At 54.8% G+C, this 23,045-nt stretch overlaps 1 protein-coding gene across 1 annotated transcript in view; it reads right to left on the reverse strand.

The window, feature by feature from the left end:
- The window catches only part of NBEAL2 (neurobeachin like 2), a 175,643-nt gene that overhangs the window by 48,194 nt on the left and 104,404 nt on the right, over window positions 1-23,045 (reverse strand). Inside the window, exons 7-12 of the mRNA XM_029911640.1 lie at window positions 22,794-22,879; window positions 20,930-21,236; window positions 20,086-20,192; window positions 12,066-12,149; window positions 6,280-6,363; window positions 3,799-3,897 (exon numbers count right to left, since the gene is read on the reverse strand). Of these exons, the coding sequence (XP_029767500.1) occupies window positions 3,799-3,897; window positions 6,280-6,363; window positions 12,066-12,149; window positions 20,086-20,192; window positions 20,930-21,236; window positions 22,794-22,879 (767 nt within the window). The remainder of the gene's footprint in view (window positions 1-3,798; window positions 3,898-6,279; window positions 6,364-12,065; window positions 12,150-20,085; window positions 20,193-20,929; window positions 21,237-22,793; window positions 22,880-23,045) is intronic.

Below are 23,045 nucleotides of genomic sequence, written 5' to 3' on the forward strand. Positions count from 1 at the left end.
GCACAAGCTAAAGGGGAGGACACGTGACCGCCCCCCCACGTGTCTCTCCTGCCCAGTGACCCGCCCCCCAGCCCGGGGCCGCAGCGCTCTCCCTGCCCCATGTTATCTGCGGTGGGGGGGCTCTCGGTCCTCCTCTCCCTGCGTCTCCCCCGTGAACGTTCGCGGGATGAAGCTGCTGCTGCCTCCCAGCCAGGCTCCCTCAGGCAGAAGCCGCTCCATTCCACTCCCCACCCAGCTGCCAGGGAGAGAAGGACAGAGTTCCTCTCCCTCCCTGCCCCTGGCATGCCAATCTAGGGGGGCACTTGACCCCCCCCCATACTCCCCCATGCGTCGCCTATGGCAGTGTCTATGCACGACTCCACACAGACTGGCAGGCGCATCGCACCAAGGCTCAGCTGAGAAGCAACTGGGTATGTAGGTCACGTGCAGGCGGGGGGGGGGATGACGGGGGAGGTGAGAGGGGCACCGGGCCAGCAGAGGAGGGGGTGTGAGGCTCCCACCAGCCCTAGCTCATCACGAGCTGTGGAAATGGCACCTTGCAATCCCAGACACCACCAGGGTACGTGAGCTGCTCCACCCACAGGACGCACATGACGTACAGTGAGGTTTGCCCCGTCTGGAGGCTGGGACACCGATAGAGGGTTATGAGCTAGCTACTGCTGCCCTGATCCTGGAAGGTTGGCTCAGGCATTAAAAGGCGCGTGAGTTTAGATCCAGAGGTCCTGGGTTCACCCTGCACCCGAGCCAACCAGGGGCATCACTGTAGAGGGAATTTGATTATGGATGAATTCCCCCTCCCACCCACGGTGTGGAAATATTTTATCAGCCAATTAAGACTTCTGGACAAGGCAGCACCTAGACATGCGAATGCCCCAGAACAGCACCTCTGGAGTCCTTGTGAAGACACAGAAATGGCTTTGCTGTTTGGCAGCTACGTCCATTTCTTTATTAGTCGCATGGCAATAGCACCAGGGCCCCAATCCTGGATCAGGGCCCCCACCCAAACCTCTTCACTGCTATACTCATGGTTTGCAAGTGGAACGCTCTCAACGGCTCCCTGGCTGTCCTTTCCCATCAGACCCAGATCCTTATTAACGTCCCCCTTCATGCTCTATCCCCCAGTGCCACAGGCCCCCGGCGTGCTTTAATTAGTCTGTTCCCAGCGATGTGACGAAGCAGCTGCTTTTGAGGAAGCCAAGCGCTGCGGATGATGGTATCGCTTGAATGGACGTCAGAACTGCGGCCGAGGCCTCCCATAACTTGCAAACGGAGAAATAACCTTTTGTGTTTCTAACATGAGAACTCTGCTGCCTTATCATTGTCAAGGCATCTTCCCCCAGCAAGGCTTTCTTCCTGCCCTTTGTATTGCCAACTGTCTTCAGCTGACAAGACAATTAAGGGAAGTGGCTCATTCTGCGAGCTCCCCCTCCTCTGGGACCTAGAGTAATCGGGTCTCTTCCGTGGAAAGCAGAGAAATCTTGACCCCGATCTCTAGAGGGAAAGCCAAGGGCTATGCCTGACACGCTGCACCAGAGACAAACGAACAGGTGGAACGGATGCCTCATTCGTATTCCTTTGATTGTATTGGGGCCCTTTGCTCATGTCTAGGGCCCTACCAAATTCACAGTCCATTTTTTACGGTCATAGCATTTTAAAAATCAAATTTCTTGATTTCAACTATTTAAATCTGAAATGTCACGGTGTTGTAATTGTAGGGGTCTTGACCCAAAAAGGAGTTGGGGGGGGGGGTTTGCAAGGTTATTGGTGTGTGTGTGTGCGGGAAATCGCGGTACTGCTACCCTTACTTCTGCGCTGCTGCTGGCGGTGGCGCTGCCTTCAGAGCTGGGCAGATGGAGAGCCGCGGCTGCTGGCTGAGTGCCCAGCTCTGAAGGCAGAGCCAACGCCAGCAGCAGTGCAGAAGTAAGAATGGCCTGGTATGGTATTGCCTCCCTTACTTCTGCGCTGCTGCCCGCAGAGCTGGGCCCTCAGTCAGCAGCCGCCACTCTCCAGCCGCTCAACTCTGAGGCAGCAGCGCAGAAGGGTGGCATGATATGGTATTGTCATGCTTGCTTCTGCACTGCTGCTGGCGGGGTGCTGCCTTCAGAGCTGGGTGCCCGGCCAACATCTGCCGCTCTTAGGGTGACCAGATGTCCCGATTTTATAGAGACAGTCCCGATTTTTGGATCTTTTTCTTATATAGACTCTTATTACCCGCTGTCCTGATTTTCACATTTGCTGTCTGGGCACCCTAGCCTCTCTCCAGCCACCCAGCTCTGAAGGAAGCGCAGAAGTAAGGGTGGCAATACCGCCACCCCCTTAAAATAACCTTGCGACTTGCCTGCAACTCCCTTTTCGGGTCAGGACCCCCAATTTGAGAAGCGCTGGACTCCCCCGTGAAATCTGCACAGTATAGGGTAAAAGCACACAAAAGACCGGATTTCACGGTCCGTGACGGGTTTTTCATGGCCGTGAGTTTGGTAGGGCCCGACTCATGCCGCAGGGAGCAGTACCATCTCACGGACATGGCTCGGGGCTAGGAGACAGGAGATGGGCTCTATCCCAGCTCTTACAGACGTGCTGTGCCATCTTGGGGCAGCTCCAGGTCCATTAACGGGTATAACTATTCTTAGCTGCCTTTGACCTCTACTTGTGCGACGCTGGAAGCATGACGGCTCTGCAGCTGGCCGGGTCGTTTCCAGCTCGGGTGGACACACGCACACGTGGCTTTTGTTGAGCTTGCGGGCTAATAACACAAGCGTCGAGGCGGCAGCGTGGGTGGCAGGATACGTCCCTAGAATCCCAGGCGGGAACATGCTAGGGGCAGCTAGCCCATCCCGCCAGGACTACACTTCTGTCTTTAGCGCACTAGCTTGCGGAAAGCTAGCTGGGTACGTCCATCTGAGCTGGAACTCACACCTGCAGCTCAAATGTAGCCATGCCCTCCGGAAGAGCCCATCCCAGGGCACGTAAACCCACTCGGAGAACAGCCCCCAGGCACGCGTTCTGTCCTACGCCGCCTTGGTTCCAGGGCGTGCTGGAAACGAGGGAGCTGCCTGATTCAATGGAACTGGGGGGCAGGGCTCCCTGCACTTGTGGTTTTAAAACCGGGCCCGTGGCGCTCACGGGAAAGAGCTTTTCCTCGCGGCGATGCGGACCGAGGATTCCTGACGCGCTACACAATGGTGTGTGTGTGGTGAGTGTCACTCCCGATCGTGCCCTCGATCTTCAGAGCGAGGACACAGCTGCAGTTACTCACCCGGCTGGGTTAGCGCACAAGGCAGGGACGGAGGGTGGTATTGGCACGGGTACAAAACAAACCACAGGTCAGCAAACATGGCACGGCCAAATGCCCACCTGGCTCCAAGGGGGGGGCTTGCAAAGGACAGACTATAAAAGGTCAGGCCCATGGAATCCCCACCACTGTCCTGGGAGTGAAGAGGGACCAGCAAAGGACCGTGCTCAGTAAGGAAGGAGAACAGCTGCCTTTTATTACTGCACTGGTCTGCCCGTGAGAAAGCAGATGGGCTGCAACCCATGCGTCTCCCCCCATGCCCAGCAGTCCTGCATTAGCAAAAGCCGTGGGTGAGTCACCAGCAACGGGGATTGAACTCAGGACCTCTGGCTCTAAAACAATCAGCCTCTACTGAGACAGTACCAGATTCAAGCCCCTAGCCCTGGCCTGGCCAAACAGCCGTGTTGTAGCATCCCCGGCCCCGCCAATCCCGTTTGGGGAACGGGACACTTGGGGCCGGGCATTGCAAAGCCATGAGCCGCCCCGCAGCAGAGCTCAGCCCTTACCATGTTCAGGAGCTCCTCAAGCAGGCGGGCGGTGGGTTGGCTCTGGCATCTGAGAACTTCGTACAAGTGGGAGTAGCCGATCCTTTCTTTGAACACCTCCTGGAAGCAAGACACGCAGCCACGTTCAGTGCACGCCACGGCCCCATACACCCGAGCACAGGGCAGGGCGTGGAACCGGAACCCATTCGAAACGGGCTTTTTACTTGAACTGGAACCAAACTAAAACCAGAAGTCTGTCCTATCTAGAACCTGAACTGAAGGAAGATTGGGGGGTTATCAGTTAAAATAAAGGGTCTGCATTTTTTACGATCAATATTTAAAAAAACAACAACTGATCTTATTGTCATTATTAAACAACAAAATAACCAGCAGGCCTGGGCTGCCTCCCAGAAAGGCCTTGCCCCCTATAATGAGATGAAAATGAGAGAAGTAGACGACCAGCTCACAAGAGGAGGGAAGGAGAGGAGAAGCTTGGGGAGCTGCCTGCACACGACACGTTGCTACGTAAAAGGCCGCTCTCTGGTCCCAAAAGGTAAAATAACTCCTCACGCCTCCTTCCACCAGCCCCAGCACCTGGGGCAGCTCCTCCCTCCAGTCGCCCCACTTGAGGCAGGGCCCAGGCTCCAAACTCAGATTTATTCCTTCACTGCAGAGGTCCAAGATGAAAGAGCAAATATCGGCGGATGCTGTTTGAGTTTTCCCAAAATAATCCTGTTGATTTGACAATGCAAAAAAACACACCAAGAAAACTCACATAAAGTTAAAAAAATAAATGGTCAAAAAAAAAAAATCTAAAGTTTTTCACTTTTAAGTTTCAACTCGCTTTTTTCAATGTACTTCCACTCGGACTGGAATTTGATTGGAACCCGTTCAAACTGGTCACCGTTATCGTTTTTCGGTGGCACACTGAATACAACCAAACCTGAGCCGAGCCATACCAAACCCAGGTCCAACTCCGTGGTAATGGAACTAGAACGGGAGTTAAAAAACAGCCACCTGGTACAGTTTGTTCAAAACCACTCAGGAAGGGTACGTCTACACGGCACCCTCATGGAGGCATGAAGCATACCTATAGCTGGGTTGGGGAGTGTGCAGCCTAAACAGCATGACTTAGGTGAGTAGGGTACAGACCCACCAGAACTGTAGGGTATGTACCCTACATGGCTCTCGATGCACTCAAACGGTGCCTCCTCCAGCTACACTTCTTTCTTTCTTTCTTTCTTTCTTTCTTAGAGCAATGTAGTGTCCTGCTGCCTACCTGCTGCCGGAGCCTTTTCCCATTGCCTGTCCCCACCAGGGCCTTCACTGCCCCCGTGTAGCTACACACTGCAGCATGCACGCAGCCTGCTTTTCACTGCGGTGTGTAGCTATATTGACCCTACACGCTGCCGCCAGTGTAGACAAGGCCTAGGAGACCACTGAATCGTGTGGTGATTCTTCACCAAGCTCTCAAGTCCAATCCTAGGGCCTCCTCCTACAGACGCTTCTTACCAGGTGCGTGCCGCTGAAGCACCAGTCGGCCCAAACTCCCAGAAACACGGACAGAACTGAGCTCCCAAAGAGCAGACTACAGACACAGAAGCCCGCCAGGAAAATGACTACAGAGCCGAGACAACACGGAATGCTGGAATTATCAAAGGAGGTTTTAAAAGATAACCAGAAATCTACCAACAGCTCAGTTTTATTTAACACAAAAAGCATCTAATGGAGACAACAGTCAAAACAAAAAAACCCTCTGACAAGATCCAGTCAACTGGTGACTAGACAGGACACAGGGCTGGAAGGGACCTCTTCAGGCATCAAGTCCATTCCCCTACATCACAGGCATCCAAAAATTTATCCAGCATCCTCTTCAAACTAGTTTGGTTGTTTGCCCCTACTTCTCCTATTGGGAGGCTGTTCCAGGACCTCCCTACTCTGATGGTTACAAACCATCTTCTCATTCCCAGCCTAAGTTTATTCCTGGCTAGTTTATCCCCATTTGCTCTGTCCTTTAGTTTGTACAGCTCTTCTCCATCCCAGAGTGCTGAGATCACCCACGGCAAGAACCAACGGCAAGGCCGTGAAAGTTCAAGACACCAGCAGACGTTTTCGTTCCCAGACTCAACTTTCAGGGCAGAGTGGTTTGGATGGTTTCAGTGACCCCCTGACCCTTCCACATTTGTCGTGCCAGAAGCTCCCATTTTAGAGATGCCTAGATTGCCCGGATCACCCTCACCGGGAGGAGTATCTGACTTTGCCCGGATTCCCAATAATGGCAAGGTGAATATCCACAGACTAGGACACTGCCCTTCAACCTACACGACATGGACTAGCACGGCCTATCCTACAGCACAAAATGAAACCCAGCCACACCTAGCAGTAGGAGCTCTCTTTTGGACATCATCTCCCCCAGTATACTCCACCTACACGTTTCATCCCTCTCCCCCACCTTTACAACCGAGCAGAACCACCAAGGGGGTCAGCCTCCCGGCTTCTTACCTTGGCCGACGGTGAATTGCTCATGATGGAGGTGAGCACACTGATGGCATGAACCGTGATAGCGTCGGAACTGCTGTCGAACACCTAAAGACAGGGGAGAAAGCGAGTGATGATCATGTGGTGACCCCGGCCTATTAAAATCCGCTGGGCTGGCAGGCCAATCTGCCCGTTTTCACAGCTCCACCGCAACATGAGCCAAGCCCTGAACTACAAGGTCACACTGGGGGCTTGCGAGCAGAGAAGAGCTTCAAGTCGGGTCAGGTCAAGTCGGTAGCCGCAGGGCCGACAAGCACACTCATGCACCGGTGCGAGATCCGAGCTCAGACCCGCTAAGCCGCTGACAGCCTGAGCAGCCGCAGTTCTCGCACGAGCTGTGGCTAGCCGGCCCCTCAGAGAAATCAGACCACGAACCTGTCACTGGCCAACAGGGAGCGGCCAGGATTTTTCTCTCTTTACATCGTGTCAGTGATGGGGAGAAACCACCAGTTCACTCAGGTTCATCCCTGAGCAAACCCGCCTGGCCACAGGCAGTTGGGACAATCCTCGTTCCGCAGGTGCCAAAGCTTTCATCCCTACTTACTCAGAGCCACCAAAGGAGCTAGGGGCTAACGGACGCCTAGGATTAGATAGGAGAGAGATCCATACAGTGCCACAGCTGTACCTGACCTACAGGAAGGAAGGGTCTCATGTCCCCCATCCCTCCCTGAACCCCAGGGACTAGATTCTCTTTGGCAGGCAGGATTTACGGGGAGCACGCTATTTATCTGAGATAACGCCCCCCCGCACACCCAAACTTTGGGAGAATTCAGATTCCCGTCGTCAGGCTCAGATCCACCCGTTTAATATTAAACTCTGCAGGTCACCTCTAGGGACCACACGGCAACGCTCTCACATGCAGACACATGACGGGTACAGGAGATGACCGCAGGGTAGCGGGGTCGTTCCGTGCCCCCTGCCTTCATCTGCTGCTTTACCTTGCAAAGAAATTCAGTCCAACTGGGCCTTGCCCCTCAGGGCAGATCCATTCTCCCTGGGGCTGTTCAAGGCCGATGGAAGACTGTTACCCAGTAGGGGCTGGGAGGGAAGAGGGAATGGAGTGGTTTTTAATCAGGGGGAGGGATAGCTCAGTGGTTTGAGCATTGGCCTGCTAAACCCAGGGTTGTGAGTTCAATCCTTGAGGGGGCCGTTTGGGGCAAAAAAAGAAAGTTGGGGATTGGCCCTGCTTTGAGCAGGGGGTTGGACTAGATGACCTCCTGAGGTCCCTTCCAACCCTGATATTCTATCCAGCCTCTGTTGTGATCCTGTGACCCCTTCGGGGGCTGGGGAGATTCAGGGGGCTATTCCCAGGTTGGGTCCTTTCCCCTACAGGGGCGGCTAGAGAGTGAAGTGCGGTCTGAGAAAGATGCACAGAAGCCCCAAGAGGAAACATCTGGAGGACAGAAGGAGCAGGGCCCTGCCAGACAGAGCGCAGGGCATCCCTGGAGCCAGAGGCGGGACGGCAGGAACAGGGGTAGATGGAGGTACACGCAGCTGCTACCTCCAGGAGCACAGAGGACGAGCCAGAAAGCGGAGATTTCCTGCACCCGCTGCCATTAGCAGGGGGTTGACTTCAGTAGGGGCAGGATGCCAGCTGAGGAAGGGGAGTGGTTCTTTGTGGAAAACACTGCCACCGCTCACAGGTCAGCCCCGGAAGGGAGGTTTGTGCCCCGGGATCCGAGGCCTAGGACTGCTGGAGCCTCCGGGGCGTTTGAGAAGGGAGCTGTCGGAGCAACATGGCTCCGCGAGCGAGCGAGAGGCAAAACGTGCAAGCGCCGCCTCCGCGTCCTGGGCTCGGCTTTCCCTTTTCTCCACGATCCGGGGCACGGCCGCCGTGCCCTGAGACCCCACCCCCGCCCTTCCTGTGGAAAACAGCCAGCCCCCAGTGAACGCTGAGACACGCTCCCCAGCTTTCAGCCTCCTGGCCCAATGCTCCATTGTGTCCCCAGGTTTATCTAGGCTTTAAAACCCCAGCTCAACCTGGGGAGGGGTTGGGGGAAAGGGGAGAGCCTCTATTAATTTTCTCTTCTGGCCAGAAGTGACAGGATATTTCTGGTAAGAAAGAGGGAGACTGGGCCAATTCCAGGAGTCTAATCTTTTGGACTGGCGGCTTTTTCTATCCCTGCAATAGCCAGGACCACTCAAGATGCATCGCCCAGCGACCTGTAAAATAAAGAGGTGCAGCCAAGTAGCAGAGCTTACGTGGAGCGACTACGGCCGTCTCTCATCTCAGAGCTGTAAGGGACCCCCCTCCTCTGAGATGCAATGGAAAGGGGAACCGTCATGCTTTGCATGCAAACCGAGGTTGGGTTGCCAAAGCGTCACTACCAAACAGCGCAGGAAGCGGTACGCCGCGGCCGCTGGAGGCAGCTCGGCTCAAGGGAACGCCGGGCTTGGAGGGAAGGAGCTGGCAGAGGAAAGGTGGCTGGCGATGGGAAGGGTCTGAAGCAAAGGCAAGATCCTACCCAAAACAGGAGACGCTGATCGAGGGAATCAGTGAGGGGTTCCCCCGGCCTGTTCATCCGACCTGGGTCATTCCCCCACAGGCCGCCCCCTTCAGGGTCTCAAACACTTTCACTCAGCTCGGGCCCAAGGAGGGTTCTGCAGACCTCGAGCGGCCCCGAGGACCAGTGGCATAAACAGATCAAGAGGTCACCAGGCCAGTTGGTTAGGGCTTGTTCCCATCCCCTGTCCCTGAAGCATGCGAAGGTGGAGGAGAAAGAGGGTTAGCCTCAGAGAACTCCTTTTCTGGTGAGCTGTACAAGCTCCGCAAGGGTTTCTCTACACCGCCCCCCTCCCCCAGAGCCCTCAGCCCACTCCCCAGGGAAAGCCACAAAACCCCGCTCCCAAGATGCGCATGCATGTTGCAAACCCGGGAGAAGTTTAAAACCAAACGACAAGCTTTCCCACAGCCGGAGCCCGGAGGCAGGGAAGGAGAGGGAACATTTTATGGCTCCCTTGGTTTTCTGTAATTAAATTGTATTGTGAGCCACCGGCTGTTAATACTTCTCAGCTGTTCCATCTGGCCAGGCCTGCCTTCCTCCGTTAGGAGATTATCTTTGCTCCCTTCCTCGGGAGGGACAGGCTAAGTGGCTTCTCCAGGAAGTTGCTGCTCAATGAAGAGCCTGTCTGCCCAGGCACAGCCCCCGGCTTCGGAAAACCTCTCTCGGTTCCCTAGCTACCAAGCTGATAAGGAAGGAGGAAATGGGAACGCAGGCCAGAGCCTCCCAACCAGGGGGGGGGGCTCCATCTACTGAAAAAAAAAAAAAAATCCATTTCAATTCTCGCCAGGCTGGGAATTCAGGAACAAGGTCAGGGAGCGTGTGTGAGGGGGAGACGCCGTTTATAAGCACAGGCTGCAGGAGAATTACTCCAGGCCGTTCATGCAACAGGGCCCTTAGAACTAGGAGGGGACAGAGACCCCCCCCCATCACTCAATAGCCCCACTGGGGGAGCTACCCAAGACCCCTAGGGGCAACTGGCGTTAACTGCCAGCGCGACACTGATTTCAACGGAGCGACGCCTGTTCACACCAGCTGAGGATCTGGCGCGTGCTCCGGATTGTTTCTCCTGAACAGCGGTGCCCCAAGCGTCCGGGGTTCGAGGGGAGGAAGGACGGAGCTCACTACAGGTCTGCCCGGTGTCGCCCAACAACAGGGCATTTTTCAACGCCCAATATTAATGTCGAGCCCTTTCCTCTCTAGCGCATGCCTGATCAGTTGCCCTATCATACTTAAGGGGCTTTTAGGGGGGTGGGGGGCAGCAATGGAAGGATTTTAGAAGACGTCCAGTTTGACATAAGATTTGGAAAGGGCATATTCAAGGCAAAGGTGGATTTTATGGGCCCAATCCTGGGTCCTCAGCGCCTCTCGCGGCAGCACTGCACGCCCGTCCACTCCCACGGAAATTGTTGGGATTCGAGGACGCTTGGCACCTTACAGGACTGGGCCCAGCCCTCCTGACAACACCGCTTGGAAATCTACTCCCAGGAGGGCCCCGGGGTTCCTGGCTAATGGCGTAGGATGGAACCAGCCGGCGGCTCTCTGTTTATAACAGTGCGCTGGGCTAGTCTCCCGGCCGTCAACCTGATGGGCTTGGGTTACTTCAGATATTCCCTTTCTAAGCCTGCCCTCCTGTTCCCCGGTTGCCACGCACGTGGAAGGCTGAGAAGTAAGTAACAGCGAGCCCTCGCCGGGCGGCTCTCTTGGATCCAACGGGCGACCGCGCTATCTCCCCCTCCCCCCCCCGCAGGCGAGCCAGGACGTATTCAGAGCGATGGACGTGAGACTAGCGCGACACGCGCACACACACACACACACGTGATTGGTGCAGGCTCATTCCCAAAGTGCCATCACCTTGCACAAACCAGGGATGTCAGCGCCAGGGACGTCCAAATGGAACGGTGGATTTCCCCCCCCCCATATTTTAGCCTCTGAATCCATCCTCCGTCTTAAAAAGAGACAGCGGAAGAGAGCAGGGTAGTAAGTACCTGCTCCAACACAATGCCCTTGGAAATCATCGGCTGCTCCCTTTCCCCAGGCTCTGGGGCACCCCAGCCCCTTTCCTAGGCTATTAGGAAAGCAGCCAAGAGCGGGTTCAAAGAGCCTCGCAAAGCCATCGGCGAGGTGCGATGGCTGGGTTATTTCTCACCTAGTCACGGGGTACAGGAGACCTGCCTTGGGCACAAGACTATGGCAGGGGCCAGTCGTGCTGTGCTGCCAGAGCTTAAAATCCACCCGGGCTCCCAAAGCAGGCACTGAAGGTCCGGCAGGATGGGGAGGGGGCAGGATGGGCTGGCGGGGAAGGCACTGGACTGGGACCCAGGAGATCTGGGTCCAATTCAGCTCAGCTTGGCAGTGACCTTGGGGAAGGATGGATTGCCTTCCTCTGGAGTGCAGGGCACTTGCTGGGGTTCTCTAGGTATCTCTACCTTTGCAGGGGCATCGGGCACTAGTGCACCTCGGTCCTTGATAGTCTATGCTTGGGGCCCATCATAGTCTAGTCTCCTGCGGGCTGTGATACTTCGGTCTCAGTTCAGTTTCGGTTGGGAGGGCTGATGGGAGTGGCCCAGGTCATGCGAGAGGCCAGAGCAGATGATCTTCTGGCCTTGAACTTCATGACTCTGACTCTAGGACTCCATGCAGCACTCTGCCTCAGTTTCCCCATCTGTAAAAGGGGGAGGAGAATACCGGCCTGTCTCTCGCTCCTAGGGCTGTTGGGAGGCACTATGGTACTATGAGCAGAGCGCATCCATAACGGTCGGCTCGGCTCAGAGATCCAGTCCCGGTCTGTGTGAAGGCAAAATGAATTTTAGCAGGGGCGGGCGAAGGGTAAGGTTGTGTGGTTTAGACAGGGGCCTGCCAGGCACCCACCTCGCTCCATTGCCAGCCCCTGGGGCTTTGCCTCAGTTTCCCCAATCAGGGCCAAGCCCTTGGGGACAGAAAGCACCAAGCAAGGATAAAATCTCACCCTCCATTTGGGATACGCAACCCCCCATCCAAGCCAACAGGTGCTGGGCCAGCTCAGGTCTTATTTCCTTCCCCGCTCTAGCTGGACGGTGCAGGGAGAACTTGCCTGACAGCTGGGCGCAGAACCACGGGCAAAAGCGTGGCATCCCCTCTCCCTCCATCCATCCCCCCCGGGCTTGATGGCGCTGCTGACATCACCCGGTTTGTTGCAGCGGAAAAGAAATTAACGAAAGCAGCCACAGCCTGAGCGTTGCCCTGGCCACCACCAGTGACGTGCAATACCTTCTGGACATCGCTCTCGGTCAGTAAGCGTGCGGCGAGCTCGCTCCCCGTCTCGTCCGCTTTACGCGCCCCGCTCACGTAGAGCTGTCGAAAAGGTGGGCAGAAAAGCTTACGTCAGCCACGGGGAAAGAGAGAGAGAGAGGGTTAAGCACACCACAGACGGGCACACCTAGGAGGAACCAGCCGGGTTTCCAACTGCGCTGCATCGTCGCTGGGACACCGCTCCAACCTGGACGCCCTCCCAGAGCCAGAGGGTGCAGCGATCTGGGACAGGGTCCAGGGGAGAGATACTGACCCCCATAGGCCCTGGATCAGGTTCTAAACTCTGGCCTGCAGCCTGCCTCTGACATATGGTTTATGAAGTCTCGTCTCTGCAGCCTCAGATCAGCTGGCATTTCTCCTGTGCACTGACTTTAAATGGCAGGGTAGAGCATGGCGGGGTGGGGTCGGGGGGGGGTGGGGGGGAAACAAGGCAGATCCTGAAATCTTGATGCTGGAAGTGGATTGTAAAACAGCCTGGTAGCAATTGCTCCTGGGAACCGGCAATGGGGCTTTCCCCTCCAGGTCACTGACCCGAAGGCCACCCGGGTAAGTAGCACCCAGTAACCCCCGCTGTTTAGTGGCATCTATGAAGCAAGTTTGGGGGGAATCTCACGCCAGCTGCCACGCACATCACAGAGACCGCCACCGGCACCTCTGCCGTAAGCCTCCACGGAGCAGGCCAGAGACAAGGAACGCGGATGGGGCAGCATGTGCATGGGGAAGGCTGCATTCTTCCAGTCTTGGCTGCGGGGATAATACAGGGCTCGCCAATTTAGGGCTTCAGTCTGGCCCCGTCGACCAGCCTGAGTCAATTTGCTTTCAAGAACCGGATTGTCATTGTCTTCTCCGGCTCTTCCCAGTACGGCAAGGCTGGGCAGAAACCAGCGAGGATCAGAGGAATTGGAATGCCTTGTCAAAAAAAAGAGAGTCTCAAGCGCCCTTGCTCTGTGCCAGGTTCCAGGGCTCGGTCTCTGTTCTAGCTTTTAGGGGGGCAGAGGAAGGAAAGCTGGACTCATCTGGGGAGCAAAGATCAGGACACAGGAAAAACAGGCCCTTCTCTGAACTATCAGCAGTCAGGTTCTGCTCTCCACCGTCACGCCAGCACAGCGCCGGAGCCAGGCCACTGCAATCAGCGGTGTTACTCTCGGCGTGACAGCATAACTGAGCTCCAAATCCATCCCTGGGTGCCTGGAGAGGGGGTGATCTCTGAAACCATCCCAGGGCACAGAGTCATTTAGCAGTGTTGTGAACATGTTGGGCAGCAGGCCAAGCAGCTTCCACATAGATTATTCCATGGCTAACGTGAGGCCAGACCCAAGTGACGCCGGCTACGTGAACGAAACACTGATTCTTCAGGATTGGGCCCACGTGCAACCCAAGATCGAAAAGCATCACATGGTTATGTGCACAGGTGATGTCCGGTTACCCTGCAGAGTAGACCTTAGTCCCCCCTGCTAAGTGCAGTCTCCCTCTGCTACCAGCCATTGCTCCCCTAATCTCAGAGTAGCTGTCACTCCCTCCCTGCATTGTGGGGCTTGCTGGAGGGGTATCGCTTGGAGGTTTCAGTCTTAACTCACCGCCAATGTATTAAAATACCATCAGGCATGGTGTTGAGTCACCTACGCAGCCTGTCTTTCCCACAATCCCCTGGGATCTCACTTCATGGTGACAGCGCCCTGGAAAGATGGGGAATGGCTGGCCTCGACAATCAGCTACGTCTCAACATGGGGTCTGGAGGACCAGCCTTTGCACAGACAGCATCATTTCACAAATACGAACGGCAATGGCTCACAGAGCCCTAGGCAGACACGCAGACTGCCAGGGAGAGACAAACATCCATATCTGCCTCCCACCCCCAAGGCCATGTCGTAGGACGCTGGAGAACCAAGGCGGGGTCCCTCCCCTGGGGGGACCTTCACACGGTCTAATGGATCTCCCCATTAGGAGACTTGCCCCACGATTTCATTTGAGATTTACCTTTGCTCTAGGGCTGTCAAGTGATTAAAAAAATTAATCGCGATTATTCGCGCTGTTGAACAATAGAATATCATTTATTTTAAATATTTTTGGATGTTTACTACATTTTCAAAGATATTAATTTCAATTATAACACAGAATACAAACTGTACAGTGCTCACTTTATTTTTGATTACAAATATTTGCACTATAAAAAACCAAAAAAACAGATGTATTTTTCAATTCACCTCATACAGGTACTGTAGTGCAATCTCTTTACCATGAAAGTTGAACTTACAAATGGAGAATTATGTACAAAAAAAACACATTCAAAAATAAAATAATGTAAAATTTTAGCGCCTACAAGTCCACTCAGTCCTACTTGGTCAGCCAATCACTCAGACAAACAAGGTTGGTTACAATTTGTAGGAGATAATGCTGTCTGCTTCTTGTTTACAATGTCACCTGAAAGTGAGAACAGGCGTTTGCATGGCACTGTTGTAGCCGGCATCGCAAGATATTTACGTGCCAGATGCGCTAAAGATTCATATGTCCCTTCATGCTTCAACCACCATCCCAGAGGACACGCATCCATGCTGATGACGGGTTCTGCTTGATAATGATCCAAAGCAGTGCGGACTGACGCATGCTCATTTTCACCATCTGAGTCAGATGCCACCAGCAGAAGGTTAATTTTCTTTTTTGGTGGTTCGGGTCTGTAGTTTCAGCATCAGAGTGTTGCTCTTTTAAGCCTTCTAAAAGCATGCTCCACACCTCATCCCTCTTAGATTTTGGACGGCACTTAAGATTCTTAAACCTTGGGTCGAGTGCTGTAGCTATTTTTAGAAATTTCACATCGGTACCTTCTTTGTGTTTTGTCAAATCTGCTGTGAAAATGTTCTTAAAACGAACATGTGCTGGGTCATCATCCGAGACTGCTATAACATGAAATACATGCAGAATGGGGGTAAAACAGAGCAGGAGACATACAGTTCTCCCCCCAAGGAGTTCTGTCACAAATTTAATTGATGCATTATTTTTTTAAGGAGCATTATTAGCATGGAAGCATGTCCTCTGGAATGGTGGGCGAAGCACGAAGGGGCATATGAATATTTAGCATATCTGGCATGCAAATACCTTGCAACACCGGCTACAAAAGTGCCATGTGAACATCTGTTCACATTTTCAGGTGACATTGTAAATAAGAAGCAGGCAGCATTATCTCCCGTCAATGTAAACAAACTTGTTTGTCTTAGCGATTGGCAGAATAAGAAGTAGGACTGAATGGACTCGTAGGCTCTAAAGTTTTACACAGTTTTGTTTTTAAGTGCAGTTATGTAATCAAAAAAAATCTGCATTTGTTAGTTACACTTTCACAATAAAGAGATTGCACTTCAGTACTTGTATGAGGTGAACTGAAAAATACTATTGCTTTTGTTTACCATTTTACAGTGCATATATTTGTAATAAAAAATAATATTAAGTGAGCACTGTGCACTTTGCATTCTGTGTTGTAATTGAAATCAATACTGAAAATGTAGAAAAACATCCACAAATATTTAATACATTTCAATTGGTATTCTATTGTTATAAGTGTGATTAATCGCGATTAATTTTTTAAAATCACGATTAATTTTTTTGAGTGAATCGCGTGAGTTAACTGCGATTAACAGCCCGGACTTTACTCAGTTCCATCTCATTACATCCAGTTATCCCATCCTACTGCAGAGTCGCAGAAGATCTCCTGAAAGCCTCATAACAACAGAACCCTACTAGTTCTCCAGTTGTCCATAGCGTCCTCCCGGAAAGACAGGGTGGACAAGACCTGAATTTGGAATGGAACAAAACCAAGCAGGAATAATCGTCAGGGCCTCTCTGTTCTCCACAGAGAAGTTCAAAGAGGGCAGAGACATTTCAAATGCCTTGTCCGAGGCCCCAGCTGAGCCCTTCCTACTATACTCAGGTGAGGGCTAATGCTCACTGTCAGAAAGCAGTTGTACTAGGGTTTTGTTCTGCTGCCGAGAGCAGCCCCAGCGTTTGCTTTCCAGTCAGGCTCTGAGATAACGGGCTACGTGTCCGGTTATGCTGTGTCTCTGGTCCCTTTCCGATGCACGGAGGGTGAAGCAGCAGGGGAAAGAAGATGCATCGCTGTTTGTAGCGAGGCAGCAAAGCCGCCAAAGGAAACTTCCGCCTGCAGGGCCAACAGCAGATTAATGCAGAGGCACTGGGCTCTGGGGCTGGCGTGCTGAGCGGGCAGCAGTGAGTTACTGGGAAGGGAAGATCGGGGAACCCCGGAGAGCAGGCTGGGAGGGCAAATCACTAGGGATCTGCGGAAGGAAGCTCAAAGGAGACAGTTACAGGAGGCTGCTCAGCACAAATGGGGACTTGGGTCGCCTGCGAGGGCACCCATAGAACGGTCCCGAAAGCAATCTGGAGTGCAGGTGATGCAGCCAGTCTGCGAGTTGCTGCATCGAGCTGGGGGCAGATGGGATCAGAGAGGAAGGACAAGGATTCGCGGCCCAACACCTCATATTGCCGACACTGCTTTCCTCCCTTGACCACAGGAGTCACTACTGAGCAGCACAGAGCCCTGGAGAGCAGCCTGCTCCTTGCATTTAAAAAGCCCACGATCCAAGTTGCCTGCTGTGAGTTACCCTCCTCTGCTCCCCCGTCTCCCAGCAGCAGCCTGCGTCGGACACGGATTAGCCAGCAGCTCCTCCGTCAGCGGCAGTTCTGCCAAGGACAGGACCGGAGCTGCCATTTCCCCGGCAACAGCAGCAGCTGGAGATGGCATCAGATGACGGCGAGAGGTGGAAAATCTTGTTAGCGTCCCCGATGATTGATCCCGCGGGCCTGGGGGAGCAAGGAGCAGCAGGGAGCAGAGCGCAATCTAATTGCACTTGATTCTTTGAAAGAGCCTGGGCGGGAGCTCCGAGACACAGCCAGCACGGGGCTGCTCGTCCTTCGGAGAACCCGCCTACCTGGCTGTGTTCCCCTCCACTGCACAGCACCGGCCCGCAGGCCCACAGCACCCTGCTGGGACACTCCGAGCACGCCCAAGACAAGCCGGCGGCTGCTGCAGACGCATGAGCCTGTGCCGAAGAGTTCGTGTAACATGCGCACTATTCCAGCCGTGCTGGGACAAAGGGACACCTAGAGGGCACATCTGAGAGAGGCGGGACCCGATCACGGGAGCCCTGAGTTCGCATCCTGGTTCTATTGCAGACTGCCTCCAAGGCCTCTGACAAGTCACTCCCACTCTCTGCCTCACCCCGCCCCCCACCAAGACCCCTAGAGCAGGGTGATGCCACCACCTATCCCCCTGCCAAGGGCTGATTACTGTGCATGAAGCCCATCGCAAACCGTACAGCACCAAGCACCCTCTTCAATAAGGTGAATGGCTCCAGACCTGCTAAACAATCGGTGCCACCCTGCACTAATCTGTTAGCTCTCCACCACTGGTTCTTGCGGCCGGCAAGGTGGCAAAGGTGCAGGGCTGCGGCGCTCATCGCAGCGCGCGACGTTCTGACAGATACACTCCCAGCCACGTGAACCCAAGTTCTGAAACACTCAGAACGGACGAAAGCCCTGGCAGGGCTGCGAAGGGCTAAGAGCGCTCCCACGACAGCCCGGATTTTAACAACAGAAGAAGAGCTGGTTCAGGGAATGCTGGAGCCACTCCTCAACTTAGAGCGCTGGCCTGTCTCCCCTCCCCAATTCCAAGCCACGTTCACCCGCACATCTTCGCCTGTTGCGAGGCCCCCTCGGATTCGCCACAGAAAAAGCTTCAGGTGTAGCTTCTTGTAGATCTAGGAATCTAGTTGGTAACGTGGCCAATTTCAGCCTCTCCTAGGGAAAAGACACCCTCTCTTCAGCTGCAAGTGTTTGCAACAGCACCCACTGGTGGTCACTGAGATTCAGAGCTTGCCCGAGTGGTACCTTATTGGTTGAAGCTGCTAAAATGAAGAGCCCCCCTGGATCGCCTGTTTTGAAAAGATGGGCTCTCAGTGCCAAACATGGGCAGGGGGCAGCTGGTGGGGGGGAGACACGTGTGACCAGTGCATGTTCTGAGCCACCACTCCGGTCAACGCCATAAATGGGAAAATTCCAGCCAACCCACACCTGGTTTGTTTAAACCGAAGTTAAAAATAACACACGGGAGAGAGGCGGAGCAAGATTCCAGCAGGGTCCGGCTTTCGGTTTGTTACGAATGAATGTAAATCTTCCTTTTGTGTACAAGTGAGGATTTAAGGGGTTTTCCGGGCAGAACGAACACGCACCGTGCCAAAGCCAGGCCGGACTTGGAAACTGCAGCGAGATGGATGAACAGCTGTAGATCTCCTGTGTGGAGGGAAGCACAGACTGATGGGCCACAAAGACCCACTGCAGCAGGACAGACACAAAATGAAGAGCAAAGATGTCTTTTTTTTTTTCCCCCTCCTTCCTCAAAAGAATAAAAAGCGGCCTCCAGATAAAGTCAGGTGAATGAACTGCAGACATCTGGGCTGGAACTGCGGGTTCCAGTTAGAAATGGGAGTGCGGCAGCTCCATACCCTCGCCCATTGCATTTCCAGGGCAAGCCCGCTCAGTAAGTACGTTAACAGACCTTTCCCAATTGTCAGCCCTGCAAATGCAGCCTGGGGATCAAAAACCTAGCTGGGCTCTTTCCGCCTCTTCCGTTAGCAACAAGTAAGAAAGATCCTGAAATTAACACACAAGGCCAAACAGGATCAGCTTTCACGTGCCATGATGTGCGGCCACTTCTAGGGTGTGCTGGTTAACACCACACAGGAACACTATGCAACAGCTTAGGACAGGAGCTGAAGGATGCTGAGCGCAAGTGAAAATAGACAAGGAGTTTAGGGCCCTGCTGGAATTTGGCCAGGGCAGCAGGGTTAACAGTCCTACTGCTGAGAAAAGCAGTCGGAATCTTTAATGTGCATTGGTGGTCAGGAAGTTAGTGTAAGAGGCACAACACTTGCACCACAATAATAGTGAGGACCCTTGTGTGTTGTGGGAGCCTCTCAGGACACTAAGTGCTGCACACGCCTAGGAAAACAGGCTCTGCCCCACACAGCATGTAAGCCGAATGACAAACCGCAGATCTAGGGTGAAGCTGAGGCTACAACATACATGCAGTGTGGGTCCAGGTGGATGTGTAGCACAGGAATTACAGACTCCTCTCGGAGAGGGCACACAACCCAGAACAACGGCCTCTCAGCTTCCTCGTCGTTAGCTGGGTGATCTGTTGTACTGCAGCATGACAGACCCCGATCTTTGGGGTGTGGGGGTGGGGGTGTGTGACTCAAGAGATGGTTAATGGCTTCTGAGGGACGAGAGCAACCTAAAGTCAACAGCTCAAGTTCCCGCAGAACACCTGGCTCATTCAGTTACTTCTACCTGCCCCTTTTGCGGCGCGAGGGAAACCCTGGCGCATGTTTACCTAGAGTGCGCCAGGCTGCAGCCCCTATTCCGGCTCCTCACGGATATTTTGTTAACATTTTGGTTGCACTTTTCCCCTCACCTTTTTATTTATGCACTCTCTATCCGTCGCCCCACAAAGTCACGGGATCTCCTGGTCAACTTCCTCCTGGCCCTGGCGAAAGTGGCCATCTATAAAACCAGGGTGAGGAGGTTGACCGATGGAGTCTCCTGTGACTGTGGGGCCTATTTCCGATCCTCCATCCGTTCACGTATCTGGGCAGAGTTCCTCTGGGCGGCGTCCACTGACTCCCTTGACGCCTTCGAGGAGCAGTGGGCGCTGTCCGGGGTTCTCTGCTCGGTGTCCCCGTCTGGTTCACTTCGTTTGACCCTTTGACCGCACTCCTGTCCCTGTTCTTTTATTAGTTGTCCCCCGTAATTTTTTGGTCTCCAGGTCCTGTGGACCCACCCTTAGGCTTCGCCTGCCCACTTCCTGGGATCCCTGGATCCCAGCCCTGAAGCTGAAGGACCCGATTCAGGTTTTTCCAAGCAGAAGGAAACTCGCACGCCGCCTGCGACCCCAGAGAGCCGGGGAGCGTACCTTGCTGTTCTGGATCAGCCGGATGATGTGTTCAAAGCAGTTGTTGCTGAGGAACATGGCTTGCAGGACTGGCCGGTCGTCACAATTCAGCATTTCCGGAATTGCATCTGAAGGCGAGAGGAAGAGAGTCATCCATCAACACAAGCCGAGAGGGGAACAGCGGCTGAGCGTCGCTCCATGGCAGAGTCGTGGGGAGAGGAGCAGAAATAAGGCCCGAGGGCCATGCAAGTGAACCCGGGAGGCTGGGACTGCCAATAGCTGGGTTAGCAGGCCACACGCGACCCACCCCCAGAGCTCCTGGGGGGAAAAAAAGGGAATTTGGAAAGCGGCCGGTGCCTAATTTCTAGCAGGGTACGGAGATCGTCCTCCCCTCCCAGAGAGGCGCCCGATGGAGAGAGGCAGCCACTCAAAGAGGATGCCGATGTCATGCCAGATGAACGGCCAGGCCTTGACGACGTGAGGCGGGGTTGCCTCGGTCAGCACCATGGTGCTGAGCCCAGGGTAACAGCAGGTGAAGACGAGACAACACGCGGTTGAGCCCTCCCTTAGGCAGGGCTAGCCAGGGTGGTTAAAACCGGGTGGATAACCATGCCCAGTCTTCACTAGCACGCCCAGCAGCGGCCGAGCCACACTGCCCTGGGATGCGGAGCAGCTTGCATCGCCCTGCTAGGGACTATGGGACTAACCCCAGGGACAGCCTCATCTCATTCCACTACCCCATCAGCGTTGTGCACGGTCAGGGAACCATACCTATCTTGTGCAGGAAAAGCTCACCACCCCAGAGCCCTGTCCCCCTCCCCGCACCCCGGGAACTCCAGGCCCAGCTCCTCCCAGAGCGACCTACCCAGCATGTTCACCCTCAGAGCAATCATGCCCTCCTCCCAGCGAGCGGCCTGCGGGCCTTCCAGAGAGGACATGGGTTGGTCGGAGTTGAGGACCTTGAAGTAGCTGTCCAAGATGGTCCTGATCTCCACCTTGCGCTGGCCCGGGTTGCTGGCGTGCAGGATGTGAATCATTCCCACCAGGCTCTTCAAGGTCAGCTGCAGTAGTTTGGGGTCCTTGGTGTCTCCGTTCCGGGGGGAGCACCACCGCCTGAGCACCAGCATGAGGACCTCCACGGAGGCCGGCGTGATCACCTGCAGGGCATTTTGCTGTTGAAACAAAGCAGCCCCGTTAGCTGGCGCCCCAGGATTCTCAGACCCAGGGCGGGAATCGCGCCCGCGCGCTGGGCATTGTGCAGAAACACACGTGCACCGCGCTCGGCATGCTCACGGGCGGCGCGATTTCACGCACACGGGGCTGGGAAGCTGGGCCTCAGCAGGCGTCAGAGACTCCCCTTCTGCTAGCACAATCTAGCTTCCCGCAAGAGCGTCTCATGCTCAAGGCTTGGGTCGGTCCTGCAAATGCTGTCCAGTAGAGGGCAGTAACGCAGTCAGGCTAAAGAAGCCAGGAGATCACGTCGCCCTCTACTGGCTGCAGCTTACAGGGAGGAAAGCAGAGGGAGGATGGGGAAGAAAAGGAGCGAAGAGGACGACGCTAGGAAGAAGGAAAGAAAGGACCTGCAATATCTGAAGTGCACCCACTGTGAATCTGTCTCAGACCGCCTGTGCCCCACAATCCCTACCTCCCCCGCTCCTGTCTACCTAAAGCACCAGGAGCTGCCATAGGCTCCTCCCAGGACCCAAATCCAAGCAGTGCTCTCATCTCTTCCCGCATCACCCTCCCCACCAGTAATAAAGATGTGGCGGATGGGACGAGAGATTCCACGGGGCCTCGCAGGGCGGCGCGCGGCCAGACACCGGGAACGCTTGTTTTCAGCCCTACTCTCGGCAGAGGCAGGATTCCGAATGCCTGAGAGGGGCAAGGGTGTTGACGTGACATATTGCATAGATCACCCAGGAGGATCGGTATCATTATCCCCATTTTATGGGCAGGGAAACTGAGGCACAGTGAGAACATGACGGGCCCAAGGTCACCCAGCAGGTATGGGGCAGGGCTGGGAGCACAACCCAGGTCTCCTGATTCCCAGTCTAGTGCCATTGAGCCACACTGCCTCCAGGTGGCTAAGTATCGGTGTGTCAGACTCCCAGGGCCTGAGCCCCGCTCCTGTAAAATGAGGATAACATCCTCCTTCCGCCTTGCTGGTTGACCTGTGACCTCCTCCGGGCAGGGACTCTCTAGACATGCGTGCAGCACCTAGCACAACGGGCCCCGATCTTGCTGGGGCCCGTAAGCGCTGCTGCAATACAAGTATTTTCCTCCTAAACCAACACAAGGGACACTTAAAGGCAGCGCTGGCTCCGTCGGGGTTTTCAGGCCAGCCGAACACAGCCAGCTGCACATTACGCCGCCCCTGCTCTCCAAGGACACCCCACTAGCTGCGGGGCGGCAAGTGGGAGTAAGCACACAACACGCGGCAAATGCAGAGGGGATCCAAGCAGTTTGCTTTTATGTCCTAGAAATGTGGGGCTGGAAGGGACCTCGAGAAGTCGCCTAGTCCAGCCTCCCCACCCTGAGGAAGGACCATGAAAAGCTACACCATCCCCGACAGGTGTTCGGCCCCCCCGTCCTTAAAGATCTCCGGAAAGGGTGTGGATCCTTGGTTATCAGACATGCCACGCACGCTCCCCCCCCCCCCCCCTCCCCCCCCCGGGGGGGGGTTGGGTTTCAGGAAGGAGGGGACCCCGCAGCGGCTAGGGACGAGTTACCTTGGCTCCAGAGATAATGGCTCCCAAGAGGTGGATGAGTCGCAGCTGGAGCGCCTCGGGAAGCTGCCCCTCGTCCTGGAAGCTCCCTGCAAAGGGCAAGCGGGGAGAGCGGTTTAGCCGGTCAGCCGGAGACTGAGCACCAATCTCTGGAGGGGGGTGGATTTAGCTCACCCCCAAACTCCCACTTTGGAGAACCTGGGTTACCACTGAGCAAAGGCAGGGAGAGTAGCAGGTTGGGAATCAGTGACCAAG

Source organism: Terrapene carolina, unplaced genomic scaffold, assembly GCF_002925995.2.
Source record: "Terrapene carolina triunguis isolate 2854851 unplaced genomic scaffold, T_m_triunguis-2.0 Scaffold111, whole genome shotgun sequence".
In the NCBI taxonomy this organism is placed as follows: domain Eukaryota; kingdom Metazoa; phylum Chordata; order Testudines; family Emydidae; genus Terrapene; species Terrapene triunguis.